The sequence below is a fragment of the Caloenas nicobarica genome, chromosome 16 (assembly GCF_036013445.1).
Source record: "Caloenas nicobarica isolate bCalNic1 chromosome 16, bCalNic1.hap1, whole genome shotgun sequence".
NCBI classification, from domain to species: Eukaryota; Metazoa; Chordata; class Aves; order Columbiformes; family Columbidae; genus Caloenas; species Caloenas nicobarica.
Window position 1 is genome coordinate 7,946,814 of NC_088260.1, and position 14,867 is coordinate 7,961,680.

The following is a 14,867-nucleotide window of genomic DNA, read 5'->3' on the forward strand; positions in this document are numbered from 1 at the left end:
ACAATGTTCAGCCTTTTACAGAACAGAGTAAGCCTGGAGACACAACCACTGTACCAGTAAATACAACCATTCTAAGCCCCATATGTTGTTCTGATCAAACAAAGAACTCTCCATTTTACAGCAGTGCTCAATAATATTTAAGTTAAACAAAATTGACAAGTGCATTCTTGTGTCAGCCGGAGAAGAGGTTTTGTGTCAGACAAAGAGTATGCACACACATTGTGGTAAGAATTAACCAATCATCTGATCCAAAGAGAAGACATTCGCCACAATGGCTCTTACAACTCATCTCTGTTTTATTTTCATTTGTTTGCTTAGACCCTGTGAACTGATCGTGATTTGCTGTCTCCTGAGGTAAAAGAGTTCCACTCTGTGTATGAACCTTTACATTAGAACTGTGTCAGGTTTCAATAAATTCACATAAGCTCCCATAATATATAGTGCTTCCAAATAGGCAGCACTGTGTCAGACACAGTACATTTGCAGCTTATGATTAAAATTAAGACTTAATAAGTGTTTACGCTTGGCTGGTGCCCAAAAAAAGAGTAATTTTGTCTTAAAGCAGGTTCAGTCCATAAATAATGAGATCTGAACAGGCATTTATTTGTTCATGATTGCATTTAAATCACCAATTATGAGTTACACGTACTTCTCTTGCCAATTTGCCAGAAAGATGTTAAAAGCTTTATTAATGTGAAAAAGAAAAAGGGTGTGTTTCCTTGTGGCCAGTTTTAGCCACCCAGGAACACTATTAACCTCAGGCAAAGGCAAATCTTTCTCCTATTAAGCAAAACCAATATAAACACAGAACTTCGAGTTTTAGGTTACAGTTGTCAAAATATATGAAATACTATTTATTTCTAAGGCTCGGTTGCCTCTAATGCAGACAGTCTCTGGAACTGTCAGTCCTGCCCGCCTCCTGCAAAAAGCTTTTCTCATCTTTTTTTCTTTGCCCTCTGTGAGTCCATCTGTAGCTCTTGTACCAGGCTGTCTGTTTTCAATCAAGGTAAAGCAAAGGAGGTTTGTTGTTGTTGGTTTTTGTCTTTTAACCTGCAAAAGTGCATTTATCACAGTGGATTTATCTTTCCTTATTACGTGAAAGTTGCGGTTTCAGTCTAAGAGCCCTTTGGAGGGCCGGTGACAAAGGGTGAAAGATGGGAGCAGCTCATCTTCATATTTATAGCTCATTTCCTGCAATAGCTAACTTGGTCATTATGTTGATAGCAAGAAAATTGCCAAGAGAAAAGCATCTTTTGTTAAGAGCGCAGCTTCAAAGAACCACGATTCCCAGATGACCAAACTCTGGGTTGTTCATAGGTTGGGGCTACAGATTGGATGGCTCTTTTCTGTAGTCGCCGTTCCTCAGATCTGGAGAATAGTTTCCTGCTCCATTGCTAAGTGGCTTTAGGAAGTGTTGTGTACATTGTGTTTAGCTCATTGTCAGCTCGCAGTGCTAGAGCGCAGCTGGCTTTTGGCAGGCCAGCTCACAACCTCTAGAAATAGGAAGATGTTCTGGCAAGCTTTAAACTGAAGGTCTGGGGTTGGAAAGCCATCACAGCTGCCGTGGCCTTGATTGATCCTTCCCAGAGGAGCCGTTTTTGTGTAATACCTCATCTCAGATGCTCAAGGAAATCCGCATGACTGGGGCTGTCCAACAGCACTGCTGGGCTTTTGCACATTCTGAAATAGCCTAGAGTGGCTGGCTATCCTGGATTTATCAAATGTGTGAAGTCCTTCAATTTTATGACATAATGCAGACCATTGTTTATTTAATTAAAATAAATGATCACCTCAGTGATTAAGTATGCATTTGAGAAACAGCGATGTTCCTGGCAGCAAGTTTTTGATACCTAGGAACTTGTATTTCTCCATAGTTCCAGGCCTGAATCAGCCCGGAGTCAAGCACTTCCGTGTCAGTCAAGAGACTCAAAACCTTCCAGTGCCAAATTGCGAAGTCAGACTCCCCTGATCTCGCCTGCCGTCATCCTGAGGTGGAAATGAGCTACTTCCTTGGCAGAGGAAAGACTTGCCCAGTGATTAATAAAAAAAAAAATCAGATCCATAATTCTCTACCATCATTGCAAGCAACAGTGGAAGCTGCTATGTAGACAGAGAGCAGGTGTTTAACACAATATTGTCTGACCCTGCTTTGGGTAAGGTCAGACAATATTGGGTTAAAAAATACCTGCATGCCATCACTGCTCCAGCCTGCATTAGCAGATAATTCTGGGTTTATATCTTGTTAGTGCAGTCAGCCAGTAAATAAAAACTCCGCCTCATATATATATTGCCTGTATTTCCACACAAGCTCTGTGTTACCATGACAGAACAGAGGAGACAATGCAAGTGTCCACAAGTGAATTTAACAAATTAGCAAGAGAGATGGAAAAAGGGGAAAGGGAGAAGAAGGAAGTGTTTTCAGATGAAGTGGTCTGCAGTATGGTTTAGCATAATGCACAATATCATTTACTGTACAGAAAGAAGACCATAATACAGATTAACTAGAGAGCGGAAGAAGAGGTGTTCATTCTAGCAGTTTTGTCTTTCCTAAAACAATGCATTTATTTAGGTAGCTGTAGATTCCCCTACAGCTCCAACTTAATATGCATTCCTTAGTTTCCTCCAGACAGTTTTACTGGAAGAGCTTATAGTAGCCTTAATCATCCTAAAAGACTTGTGTTTTTAACAGCAGAATTTTGAGCTGGAGCCTGACCAAATACTCTTGTTTTCCTGATGTCAGGTTCAGGTTTTGGAGCTACCATCCAAGACGTCAGTCTGTACCTTGAAGCCAGAGGTGGGTGCCAAGCTGGGCATGCCCATGTGTCTGAAGTTATGGCAGGTAAGGCAAGAGCGCCTGCTAATTGTGAAATGTTTTCCCTGTGATTCATTTTATATGCAGCACATGAATCTTTCTTCACTTGGATTTTGATTTATTATCAAACCAATCAAGTAATTATACTATTAAAGGGGGGAAAGATTTGTGAACATCCTTAATGTAACTTTCAGAGCTTTCCAAGCTTTAATGGAAGATTTGCAAATGCTCAGGGAAAGCTTTGTATCCTTAGGATAGATACAGTTTGTGCATCAATCAAGAGGAAAATGAGTGACTTACCAAAGCCCGTTGTTTGATATGGTTTCTTGCCGCATTAAGAATGATGAGAAATGATTGAGTTACTTAAAAAAAACGGTGATTTTAATGGCAGGTTACATTTACTGCAGTGCCCTCAGGACAAGGAAGCACTCTATGAACATTTCTATTCCAGACATACAATAGGAACAAAATATTTATGGTTGTATTGATTTTGGACAAATAGGTAAATAAAAGCAGTTAATGAAAAAAACACATTTGCAGAGTATTCAGCAAATAATGTTTCTGGGGTGCCACCAATGAAAGACAAGTAATACAAAAAGGTGGCAGCAGAGGGAGGAAGGAGTTTTTGTGATCCGTTCTCAACCTCCAAAGAATTTGTGACAAAGGTGATTTCCAGTTTAACCCCCTGACCACATACAGTTATAGGTCTCCAGAGCTGATTTCAAGTATGTTATTCCTGCAAGTTCATCTGAACATTTGTATTGCTTTCAGTTGAAAAAATTATCAATCAGTTGTGAACTTGAGGCCTTGGGTCCTGAACTGACTGAAGTGTAGAGGAGGTCAGGTGCTGACTTCAGACAGAAGTAAGAGGCCACTGTTCAAGTCCCATGGTGTAATTAAAAACTAGAAAGAAAATTAGAAGGAAAATTAAATAGACTGATCAAACTTTTATTAAACAGAAAGTTTCTCCTAAAAATGCAATCAGTGTTCAGTACTCAATGAAATGAATGGGGCTTTCTGTCTCCTGGACATATTTTGATAAGATGAAGATAACTGAGGAAATGTTCAGTGTTGAAAATTTTGTTGCCTTTATAAAAAGTCCTCTGTCTTGCCGTATTTTCTGCATGTATTAATATTGCTATTCCTCTAGGAAGCAGAGCAGGTGCAGAGTCTTAATTTCATGTAGTTTTTAATTTTGTTGCCAGTGGGGATAAAGCAGAGGACTGGGAACTGGGAGAGGTAAATTATTCCATGTAAATTCTGGCTTTGGGAAGTCATCACAACTTCCTAGACTGCAACAGGCAAGGATGGATAGTGCCTTACAGTCTTTGCAGCTGTATTTGCTCTTTTACAAATGTGTGCAACTCAGTTTAAATGCATGGGCGAGGACGATACTTTTCAGGGCAAATAATTATACGTGGTGTACCGAAGTGATGCTCTGCGTTCTGTTCCGTGGTTTCGCTGGAAGTGGCTGAGTAACCCTGAAACCGTAAGAGCAGAGGAGGGCGAGCTAACCCAGCTGCGCTCCTTCCTGAACAGAGGCTGTCCAGGGTTTCTTTGTACATGGTGGCATTGGGCAATAGAGACGTACCCAGGAGATGAGCACTCCCCAGCCCATCGCTTGTGGGTAACGTGTTGCCCAAGAGAGCATTTGACGTTGCTTATGGCACAGTAAATTAACAAGTTGAAACAGAAGCTGATATGAAGAAAGCCACACAATGGTCTGACGGAAGCACACTCGGGGCTGTTGGCCAACACGAGTTTGGGGGCCGCAGCCATATATTGTCGTATTTTTTTTGCAAGCCAATAAAAAAAAGATCCACGTATCAGGGAAACAATGCACCTTACCAGCAGCAGCATGAATTAGAAACTTCACTGTAGAGCAGAATGAAATCGAGGCTTAGGTTAGGTTTGTACAGTAAGCCTCACTTCTCCTAAGCAGTTAAAAAGCTTGCAGCTGTTTGTTAGTTTGAAATATTTTTTTCTTTTTACTGGGTCTGTCCTTAGATGCATTAGTTCATTCAATGTTGGATTTTTTCCCTCGTGAAGATTCATGTTCTTAAATGCACTGTCCCTTCAGCTTCACACCTTCCTGCTATTACTAATTGGGTGGGGTAGGATTTGCAGGAGTAAGGATAGTCTTCCCTTAAATTTTTTGCGCTCCTTGGGGAAGGCATCATGTTGCGTAATGGTGCAAACAAAATAATTCAAAAGGTATAATACATGTAGAAACTGGAAACACAGAGTTATTACTTTATATAAACTATAGCAATTATTCCTGTTGAGTTGACAGCAGATCACCTTTTCTTCCTTCCCTGACAGTTATCCAAATGCAACAACAAAATGTTCTGCTTAGGAAGAACAATGATTTATAATTTAATTTTTCCACTGAAATCAAAACATGAATGGTGAAGACTTTTTGCCAAAAGTGTCCGTGATTGGGAACTGAAATAAATAGGCCGTTGTGAACCACTGCTTGGTGAGTCCAGGCATCAGACTGAGAGCTCCCCTGATCTTTCAATAGCTTTTATTGTTTAATTTCAAGTAGATGTACTCATTGAAATATTACACTTCATATGATTAGGGGAAGTCAGGAAGAAGAAGTGTGGGACACCATTTCATAGAAAACAATACTTTATTTTAAAAATATACCAGTCTTAGATCTCACCTGCAAATTACTGGTTTTCAAATATAAGCTCAGATACCGACGTTCAAAAAAAAAAAAAAAAAAAAAAGCATGAGGGTTATAGGCACCCATGAAAATCTGGCCATCCTGTTTTGAGCAAGGCAGAGGGGCTGACCCTGCCCAACCCAATCTTGGTTATCAGCTAATGAATGAATTGTGTAGAGCCCCAGGACTCCAGGGGAGTCGGGTGCTTGTAGGAGAGCAGTACAAATAATTGGGGGGTTATGCCCAAACTCGGGGCTTTATTTAAACTTAATTGAAGTACCTATGAAATACATTGCTTTGCTTTGAAGGTTTTCTATTAAAAATATATAAAATCTGGAATGTTAGTTTCAACCAGTTTTCTTTAACTTTTTCCCAGTATTAAAAACAAGGTACTCTTCATCCAAAACACCTAGTGAGTTGTTAACATTAATTCATATGTATTTGACATATATTCATTGCTCTGATATTACTTATTTTAGCAAATCAAAAGTTTGACAGAAAAATCATGCACAGTTCTGGGCATTATGAGACCCCTTCTTTGCAGGCCTTTCTAGCCAGGGCATGCTCCCTACCTTTTCAAAAGAAAAGAGATCTTAAAGCAAAGAATGAGGCTCCTGCAGGTCCCAGGTGTGGGCAGACCTGTTCAGAAAGATGACGTAGGGGATTCCCCCTTGGTTTCCTTCTTTTAGGCGGCAATTTTCTTCCCTGCTCAGTGAGATCCATTCTTCATTTAAACACTTATTTATGCTGAATAAATCTGAGAAAGAACATGAGGCCTTTACTCAGCAGTCTTATTACCTGGACCACCCATCTCTTGTTAGTCTAACTCCCCCTAGAACAAATAATAACCAGTGGGAGACCAGTCTGGACCATTAACAGAGGCAGTGAGCCTTTGGCCACTGCAGGGTTGTATCATGACATTGACAGACAGCAAATCTGAAGAATTTCATTCAACAATGTGATGCCAGTAAAAATTCTTTATAAATGTCCTTTATTTTGAACTGAGTATCTTGTAGGATGAGACAGTGCTTGGAAAGAGCCGAATAAGCTATTGGATACATTTCTTAGGGTAAGATGTCCCTGCGGTTGTGGTTTCTGTGGTCATAAACCCAATATCTATTTTGGTGTTTCTTCGCCTATTGAAGAAATAACTGGCATTAACGGATTCTTGGGTTTTAGTTGCTTTTCATTAGGGATTTGCATCTTCACTCGCATAACCAGTTACTGCTCACAGGGTCATTAGTCTTTTGGCTGGCGCAATGATGAATATTTTCCTTAAGTGTGACATGTAATCCAGTAATGTTCCCTTCTTTGAGTTATTTCAGAGGCTTAAATAAATTAGGTGTCTGCCCAGGGTGCCATGCCCTTTGGCCTGTGACATCATTAATCAAAATAGCTTTCAATTGGTTACAGTGGGACTCGGGCGCCCGTTAACCCCTTGGTGACTCACCCAGAGATTCCTGAGGAGAGGTTCAGTGTTTACCTTTAAGCACTGTGGTGCACTCGGGTAAACGCTCCCCGTGTGTAACCCTACACTTGGCAATGTGAAACGGGAATCTTGACACACGGCACTTCTTTCAGTGTCCATACGGGAAGTAAAACTGCTGAAAACTTCACGCAGCCTTTTTTCAGGTGTTGTAGAGGGCAATAGTTTGGATTTTCAGTGAGAAATTTTCTATATATATATATATGTGTATATATATGTATGTGTTAGATATATCTATGTTATATATAAAACATAGAATTTTATATGTAGATATAAAAACTATAAGTGCATGTCAGCAGTTACCTAGTAAAGCTTTTTGTAAGTGGAAGGACCATCAAGATTCACAATTCAGATTCACATTCAGATTGCTGAACCATTTCATTTCTACACCAGTCAGCATTTTCATTTATTTTTTTTGGTGCTTGGAGTGAAACCTACTTGGGGAATGATAATTTTCCTAACAGACTATTTACTTTTCAAACAATTTTACTTTTCTCTTGATCAGCTCAGCTGTGGTTCACCACCTTTGCTTCTGGCTGGCTATGAAGATGGATCAGTGGTCCTTTGGAATTTGTCAATGGGAAAAGCCTTGAGCCAACTTGTTTGCCACCAGGAGCCAGTGATGAGCTTTGACTTTGACTCGGAGAAGGCCAAGGGGATCTCGGGCTCATCCGAAAAGGTGCTCAGCATCTGGAGCCTCGATGAGCAACAGAACCTCCAGGTCAGGATCACTGGCCCTCTAGTGTCATTTATCCCACTTTGCACTAACAGTTTGATAGACTAAAAAAATATTTAGTCATGAAGAGGAGTTGTTGCAGATCTCTAGCTAATTAATCACAGACTGGTTAGAATGTCTGTGCTATGTGACTAGACTTAGCAAAAGATGGTGAGGATTTAAAAAAAAAAAAAAAGAAAAGAAAAGGAAAAAAAACACCAACCTCTCTCACATGTTTCTGGTTTTACCAAAGTTGCAACAGGCACACAAGCCTAGCATTACTCAAGCCATTGCCTCTGTATCTTCATTTATCACGTTAATGTCCTAAACATTATAAATGAGTTATGAAAATGAGAAACAAAGGATAGCTTTACCAAAGGTTCTGCCTGAATGGCTAGAGATCTCTTTCCACTGTGGGAAAGACAGAACTATTCCATGAAATACTTCACCAACAAAAAGAGGAGCAGCCCAGCTAGCACAAAGGGGACATGAGGTTTAGGCAACCACCTTCCTTTGGCACCCTTAGAGCCCTAGCTGGAGACAGGGAAAATAAGTTAATTGGATATATCGGTTTGTATCTGAGCTATGCATTCCTGGAGGGGCTGGTTTAGAAGGAGGTCTCATAATCAGCAGTGCATGCTGTGCTAGTGAATAGTAGTAAATATTGCTTAATCTAGACAACTTTAGCAAGTGTTCCAACAGTGCCAAGGAGTTAGGTAGGTTTTAACTAGGTGTGGAAATGAAGTGCATAAATAAAGCTCATGAACATTAAAATGGCCTATGCATAGATCTCCACTGCTGAGTGCTTTAACCTTTTTTAAAGTGGCAGTTGTCCCCAGAACACACAGTGAAGAGGACCTGAACCAACCCCTGCATGTCCCCATAGCATCCTTTAGAAGAGAGCTGCTGGATACACCAGTTCGTGGAGGAACAATAATTGCTCTTCCAGCTTGTAGCTTTTGTGGCGATTTTTTTAGGTAGTGTGGCAAGTTAATGCTATTTTCTGAATGGTGTTACAGGAAGAAAAGAAGTTTTTGGACATCTAACAGTGACTCGTCACCTGGGGGATAGTGTGGAGGTGTATGATCTGTTAGTGCCCTACCACTCCATAAATGCTGGTTCTGTGGTGATGCCTAAAACTTCAGTGCACAAGGTGTAAATGCATCCCACTGAGATGGAGTTTGGACACAGTGCTCACCGAGGAGAACATCTGAACTTTAATAAGCAATAAGACAAAGTAAAAGAGGCACTCTAGACTCCAAATAAGTAGCAAAGGTGTTCTAAGCAAATAAGATAAAGAAGAGGTTTAACAAGGCTGGTACATAATTGTCACAGTTTTGGTTGGGGTGGTTTTTTTTTGGTCATATTTGCTCTCACCCTTGCCTGGCCTTTCTGTCGCTATTGGGACACATCTGCACCTGGTGTCTTCAAGTCAAGGAAGGAGAAGGGAAGTTAAGTCCCATTAAGAAACTTAGTATTGAGACTAGTTTTCTGAGGCCAAGGTGTCAGAAATCTGACATCGTGACAGACTTCTTAAAGCTTCAGATACTCTGGTGTTGGAGAGGAAGCTGTTCCTTCATATTAATTACAGCATAGCTTTTTCCTGAATTCAAAGAAAATATTGTTCTCCAGAGCACATTTCAGTTATGAGTTAACCATAATGCAGGGTTACAGGTATGACTCATGGGTAAAATAAACAGTTGTTCACCTGAAATATTCCAGGTATTGTTTTCCACAAGGTATTCACATTCCCAGGAGATGTAGGATTAGTTACATCTTCAGCACATCGCACTGAGAGACGGTAGCTTTTCTCAGAAGAAATTTAAATGCCACGTTATAAACTATAAGTAATGTTTCTGTGCTGCATGCATAGTGTGAATGCTCTAATAAAATGCATCTTTCATATGAGCACTACAGATTGTCAAGGACATAGATTAAGTTTTTTTTTTTCCCACTATTGCATTAATAATATAAACCAGATGGGGATTTTTTTTTTCCTGACATTCCAGGTACCTGAGGTAATGGTAGACGTTGGAAAGCCACTCCATGGCACATTATTTTTATTCTAAAACGTTGTAATAAGTAAACATGGTGCATAGCTATCTGCCATTGGAGAAATAATGATGCAATGATGGCACTTCAGCTCTGTTTTAAGTGGCAATGTTCCAGTGTGTCAATGAATAGCTGATGAAGGTAACTTCATAGTTTATTGCTATGGGGAAAGTTTGGTGTATTGTCTTCTACAAGAAAGTTGCTGAAATCATCATCAGCAAATTGCTTGATTGGTTATGAGCCTTCTGATTTGGATGATAGTGTAATTATGTGATGATGTTTGTGGAAGAATGCAGGAGGTAAACAGCTTCTGCAGGTGAATAAACAAAGCAAAACTAAGAAATCGGATGATCACAGAAGTTCCTTTGTATATGACAAGAAAAAAAACTCTACAAGCTGTAATGTAAGTAAGCACAAAAGTTTTGTTGGTTGGGTTGCTTAAGTTTTTTCCCCCAAATGCTGAAGCTAAGGCTGCTGCTATCTTGGCTATTTTTCTAATAACAATAGGGCTTAAAGACTTGAGTATAGAAGAGGGAGATTTAAAAAAAAAATAAAAATCATAGCTAGCATGTGTAAGGAGAGGTGGATACCTGTTGGCCTCAGCATGTCAAAATTTCTTAATGCATCTGCTAGTAGATGCCAGTGTCCTTGGTCATGACTGGTTGAAAGCAGCTCACCTGTTTTTACCTCTTTGTTTCCTTAATTACAAGTGGCTTTTCTGGTTAGGAAATGATGTTGGTATGCATTTAACTACAGTATTTGCCCATAAGTGACTGGATGGCACAAATCCTGGCACTAGGATTTCACCTGGCTGCATATACCTTGAGCAAGTTGTTCTACTTTGGTTTTGGTTTTTCTCTCTCACCTCTTGTATTTGCAGATCGTGCACAAATGCCCACTGTTCCCTCATGTTCCATAGCCAAAAGGCATCACCGTTACAGGCTTCATTTTCAAGTTGTAGCTTGCTGATGACATGCAATTTCTCCCAGTCACCCTAATTTTGCTATATGGATCTTGCCCACGTAATTGACAGTAATGATGGGAAGCACCACACCCAGGATTGGTTATAGCCATTAGCTAATAATCTCAGTTACAGAGTAAGGCCCGTCTTACATTTGCCAGGTTGGTGATGTAAGTAATAAATCCTTCCCTTGCCAGTACACATACACCAACAAAAATCCCACTGAAGCCACGCTGCATTAGCGTAACCAGGGAGTTTGGAAGCACATATGCACTGGCAGAAAGCACAGGTTTTACAGTAGCAGCCCCACAAGGAGGCCCATATACAGCCTCCTACTGTTCACCAGGCTTGAGGAAAACTTCTTGTCCTCTGTTCTGAATCAGTTGTAGACACATTCATCAGGTACTATTTAAAGGAGCAATGTATGGAGCAAGCAAGAAGCACATCAAGTCTCATTTGGCCTTTTTTTCCTCATCAACTTGTCCAGCTCTTGCTACTTGAGTAAGTAGCTGGGCAGTTGTTACATGGTTGAAAAATAATTCCTTATAGCTTTGTGACTGTAAGATTCCAAGATGTGTTCAACTGCATCTGAAACAAACTTTGATCAGCATTTCTGGAGTCGTCGTTTTCTACAGCCAGTATTATAGTTAAAATTATCTGCAATTAATATATTCTTTATAATCCTGTACTAACTATGCATCATGGAATGTCCTTCGAGGAGGTAAACTACTCAGATGTAATATGCTTTTCAGTCCCTTCCCACCTCAGAAAAACAGCAAACAACATGCAGCATATTAAAACACGCACTGAATTATACTAAGCCTTGATACAAGATAGTTACACATTCAGTCTTAACTAGATGGTGGCATTAATGCATCATTGTTGTGCTTATAAATAACAGCACTTCAAAGTCAGCATACACTTAAAAGGTGTTTTTCACATTGTGACAAAAGTGCGGCTATTTCAACACACGTGCACACGCACACTGGTATACATACTGCATGTGTTTCAGAGGTAGACTGCTGAGTAATACAAATTACCTGAGGTGAGAACAGCAAAAGTGTATTATATTGATCTTCTCCTCTGTGCTTCGGGGGAAGCTCATGTCAGTGAAGTGAAAACTTGTCTTTCCAAGGGCTAAGTCCTGTGCAGCCCCAGTGCCTCCTGAAAGAACCTAAATGCCTTCCAATTTAATTGTGCCCCTCAGAAACTTGTGCCCTAGTAGTCTCCAAAGATTAACAAAAGGCTTCCAAAACTGAAATCAATAACTTGTTCATAATCCCCTTCTTGGAATTTGGTGTAAATAAAAGTCTCTTGGGAAGGACTACTAGAAATACAGATTTCCTGACACTGTAACCTAATTCCTGGAAGCATTCCTTTCTCAAGACTGGTAAATGCTACCACAGCTTATTGGGGTTTTTTGTGAGGGGCCACAGTAGTAGAAATAAGTAGCAGGTAGTTTAAACAGCAGCTCAGAATCTCAGCATGGGAATACTGCAGAAGCAGTGAAAATATGTGGCCATAGCTCTGAACATTGCAGCTCATGCAAGAATAGCTGGAAGAAAAGACCAAAGCTGTGTAGTCTGGTTCTCAAAACTTGACTTGTGGCAGAATATAAAGTTTCAAATGCCATATAAAGTAAAAACACACAAGGGATGCTTTTATTTTTAGAGGATGGTGCTGGAGATAGCTAGGCTCAAGCTAAGGTCTTTTCCATCTCTGTAATTGCTTTCACTAAAGCATAATCCACCATGTGATGAAAAGCTCTGTAGTACCTGTGCGATACCAGGGTATATAGATGGACACCTTCTGAAATCCCCAAAGGTTACTTTTTTCTTCTGTTTGTTTTAAACAGTTAGAGCTCATCTATAACTTTCGCACACAGGTTTACAAAACACACAAACTTGTCAACGCTGGCATATCTGATATCACCATCCGTCCAGACAAGAAGATTTTAGCAACAGCAGGGTGGGATCATCGCCTCAGGATCTTTGGCTGGAAAAAAATGAAGCCCTTAGCAGTGCTGGACTACCACACAGCAACTGTCCATTGTGTGTCCTTCTCAGATCACAAAAACCCCAGTGAGAGACTGCTGGCAGCTGGCTCAAAAGATCACCGCATCAGTATCTGGTCAATATATAGTCAGACGTGACATGTTCTGCACTGCCATGGACAAGGAAAGCAGGATTGGGGAAGCAATTCTTTACACTGTAATTCAAACCTGGATGTGGGGAAGGAGCAGAATGTATTTCTAGGCTGAAGTGAGAGTCCTAGGTTAAATTTTATGCTGCTTGTTCAAGCTACAAGTTTTGTTTTCCAGAGAGGGAAGTGGATTTTTTAGATTCATAACAAGCAGAGCAAGGCCAGTCACCAACGAAGGCACAGAACAAGACACCCTGAGTTCTGCTACAGGTTTTGCAACAGCTTTTCTTTGGCAGGTTGCTTAAATAACTTGTGCCAATATCTTTTGTGAAAAAGGACTGGAATCCCTCAGACTGCAGTGGGGGCAGAATATGTCTGTTTGTAAATCATTTATGTATCCAAGAATCTGAACCAGTGTGAAGTATCACTCTTTCTTGAAAATTTATACCCATTAAACCACCTCCAGTGGTTTCTCATTGTCAGTTACTTTTTCTTCCTTGTAAGTGAAAGGCTATTGGAATAACCTTGATTTGTTCACACTTCTGTCAGTTCCAACTTAAACCAACAGCCAGGAATGTGACTAGGGACGGCCTTTGGCATTTATGAATTTCATTATGTCTCCTGTCACCTCAAGCCTCACAATTAATCACAAGAAAGAAAGGGGAAGAAAAACCTTTCCCTGCTCTGCACTGCAAAGCTTTGTGAAGCCTTTTACAGAGCCAGTGCTAAATCCCTTCCATAGACTGACTAGCTGAAGGATTTAAACTCAGCAATCCAATTAGCGCCCTTCTCCTTGGAGAGTTAGGGGTAAGTTTCAGCATGGCAAGTCTGGTATTCAGCTACACAGCTCCCATTAACGTTCAGGGGAATTGCATAGATAAATACTTACCCACACAGTGCGAATGGCTCCATTAACTTGTCATCTCTATGGTCATAGAAGCTGAAATTCCTTCATGAAGTTTTTTTTGTTTGAATCATGAAACAGCATTTGCATTCTTTCACAGCATATTAGACATGCGACACTTCGTTCATAGATATCTTACTAGTGTATTCAGTCACAAAGTTGCAGTTACAACTGTCCCGCTGAAGCAACTAGCAAGAGCCAGTTTGTTAATAAAAGAGATGGCCTGCAAACCAGAACTCAGTTTTATGAACTGAAGTGGTTTGTGTCCAGGCTGTGCACTGTTGATACTTTAATGGAAATACTTGTTTCTGCCTCTGTACAGAGCTGGACATCAAATAAAAAGTCACTGGAATTGTAGTGATCAGCAGTATGAAAAGACTTTAGAAATTATTTCAGGGAAAACACACAAGCAAATTAAGGTCTGGGTCTGCTATCCAGCTGTGCTTTACAGGCAGAGAATACTGTTGGACTAGAAGTCTCAAGCACCAGGCCCCATGCTCTTGCCATTAAAACACAAGAGCAGGATACTGTTGCCAGGGTTTTCTAAATAAAACTTGGCCTTACATGTTTTGTAGCGTGATGACATTTTAAATAATGCATTTCTTTGATTATTTCTTTACTATTCAGTAGCTGCATGGAGGATCACATTGCAGTTGAAAGTTAAAGCCTAATTTTGAGTGAGACTGAGTCAATGGGAGGTGCTGGTGTTCATTACATCTACCAGACAGGGTTGCGTAGATGGTAAGTGCTCCATCTCCACCCATCGTCCACCTCCCACACAGAGCAGGAGCTCCCTACACCCTACAAGAGGCTCCAGGCCAGCAGCTTTGTGGAATGAAATGGGGTCTTTCTTCACAAACCTGCTGCTGGAAGAAAACTTTTTCTTTTTTTCCATTTCTTTAAGTAGGTCAGAATTGACACAAACAAACAAATAAATACAGAAAACATTGTGTGGTCCAGGGACCCATCATAGGGAATTTGCAGAGATGTCCTTTTTGCTGCCCTGTCTCATACTACACCATATATGAAGCCTGTCAGGCAGCCTTGAGATTGGTGCCTCCCATTTGAGTGGTGCTCTGCAATCAGAGCTTAGTGACATCCTGCTGCATGAGAACAATTTCATA

At 40.4% G+C, this 14,867-nt stretch overlaps 1 protein-coding gene across 2 annotated transcripts in view; it reads left to right on the top strand.

Annotated features, from left to right (window-relative positions):
• Positions 1-13,333, top strand: part of GNB1L (G protein subunit beta 1 like) — a 41,813-nt gene extending 28,480 nt beyond the window's left edge. For both annotated transcript variants that reach the window (XM_065646628.1, XM_065646627.1), the window contains exons 5-7: positions 2,741-2,839; positions 7,475-7,690; positions 12,583-13,333. In XM_065646628.1, coding sequence (XP_065502700.1) covers positions 2,741-2,839; positions 7,475-7,690; positions 12,583-12,849 — 582 coding nt within the window. In that variant the 3' untranslated portion in view covers positions 12,850-13,333. The remainder of the gene's footprint in view (positions 1-2,740; positions 2,840-7,474; positions 7,691-12,582) is intronic.
• The last annotated feature ends 1,534 nt before the right edge of the window (positions 13,334-14,867 follow it).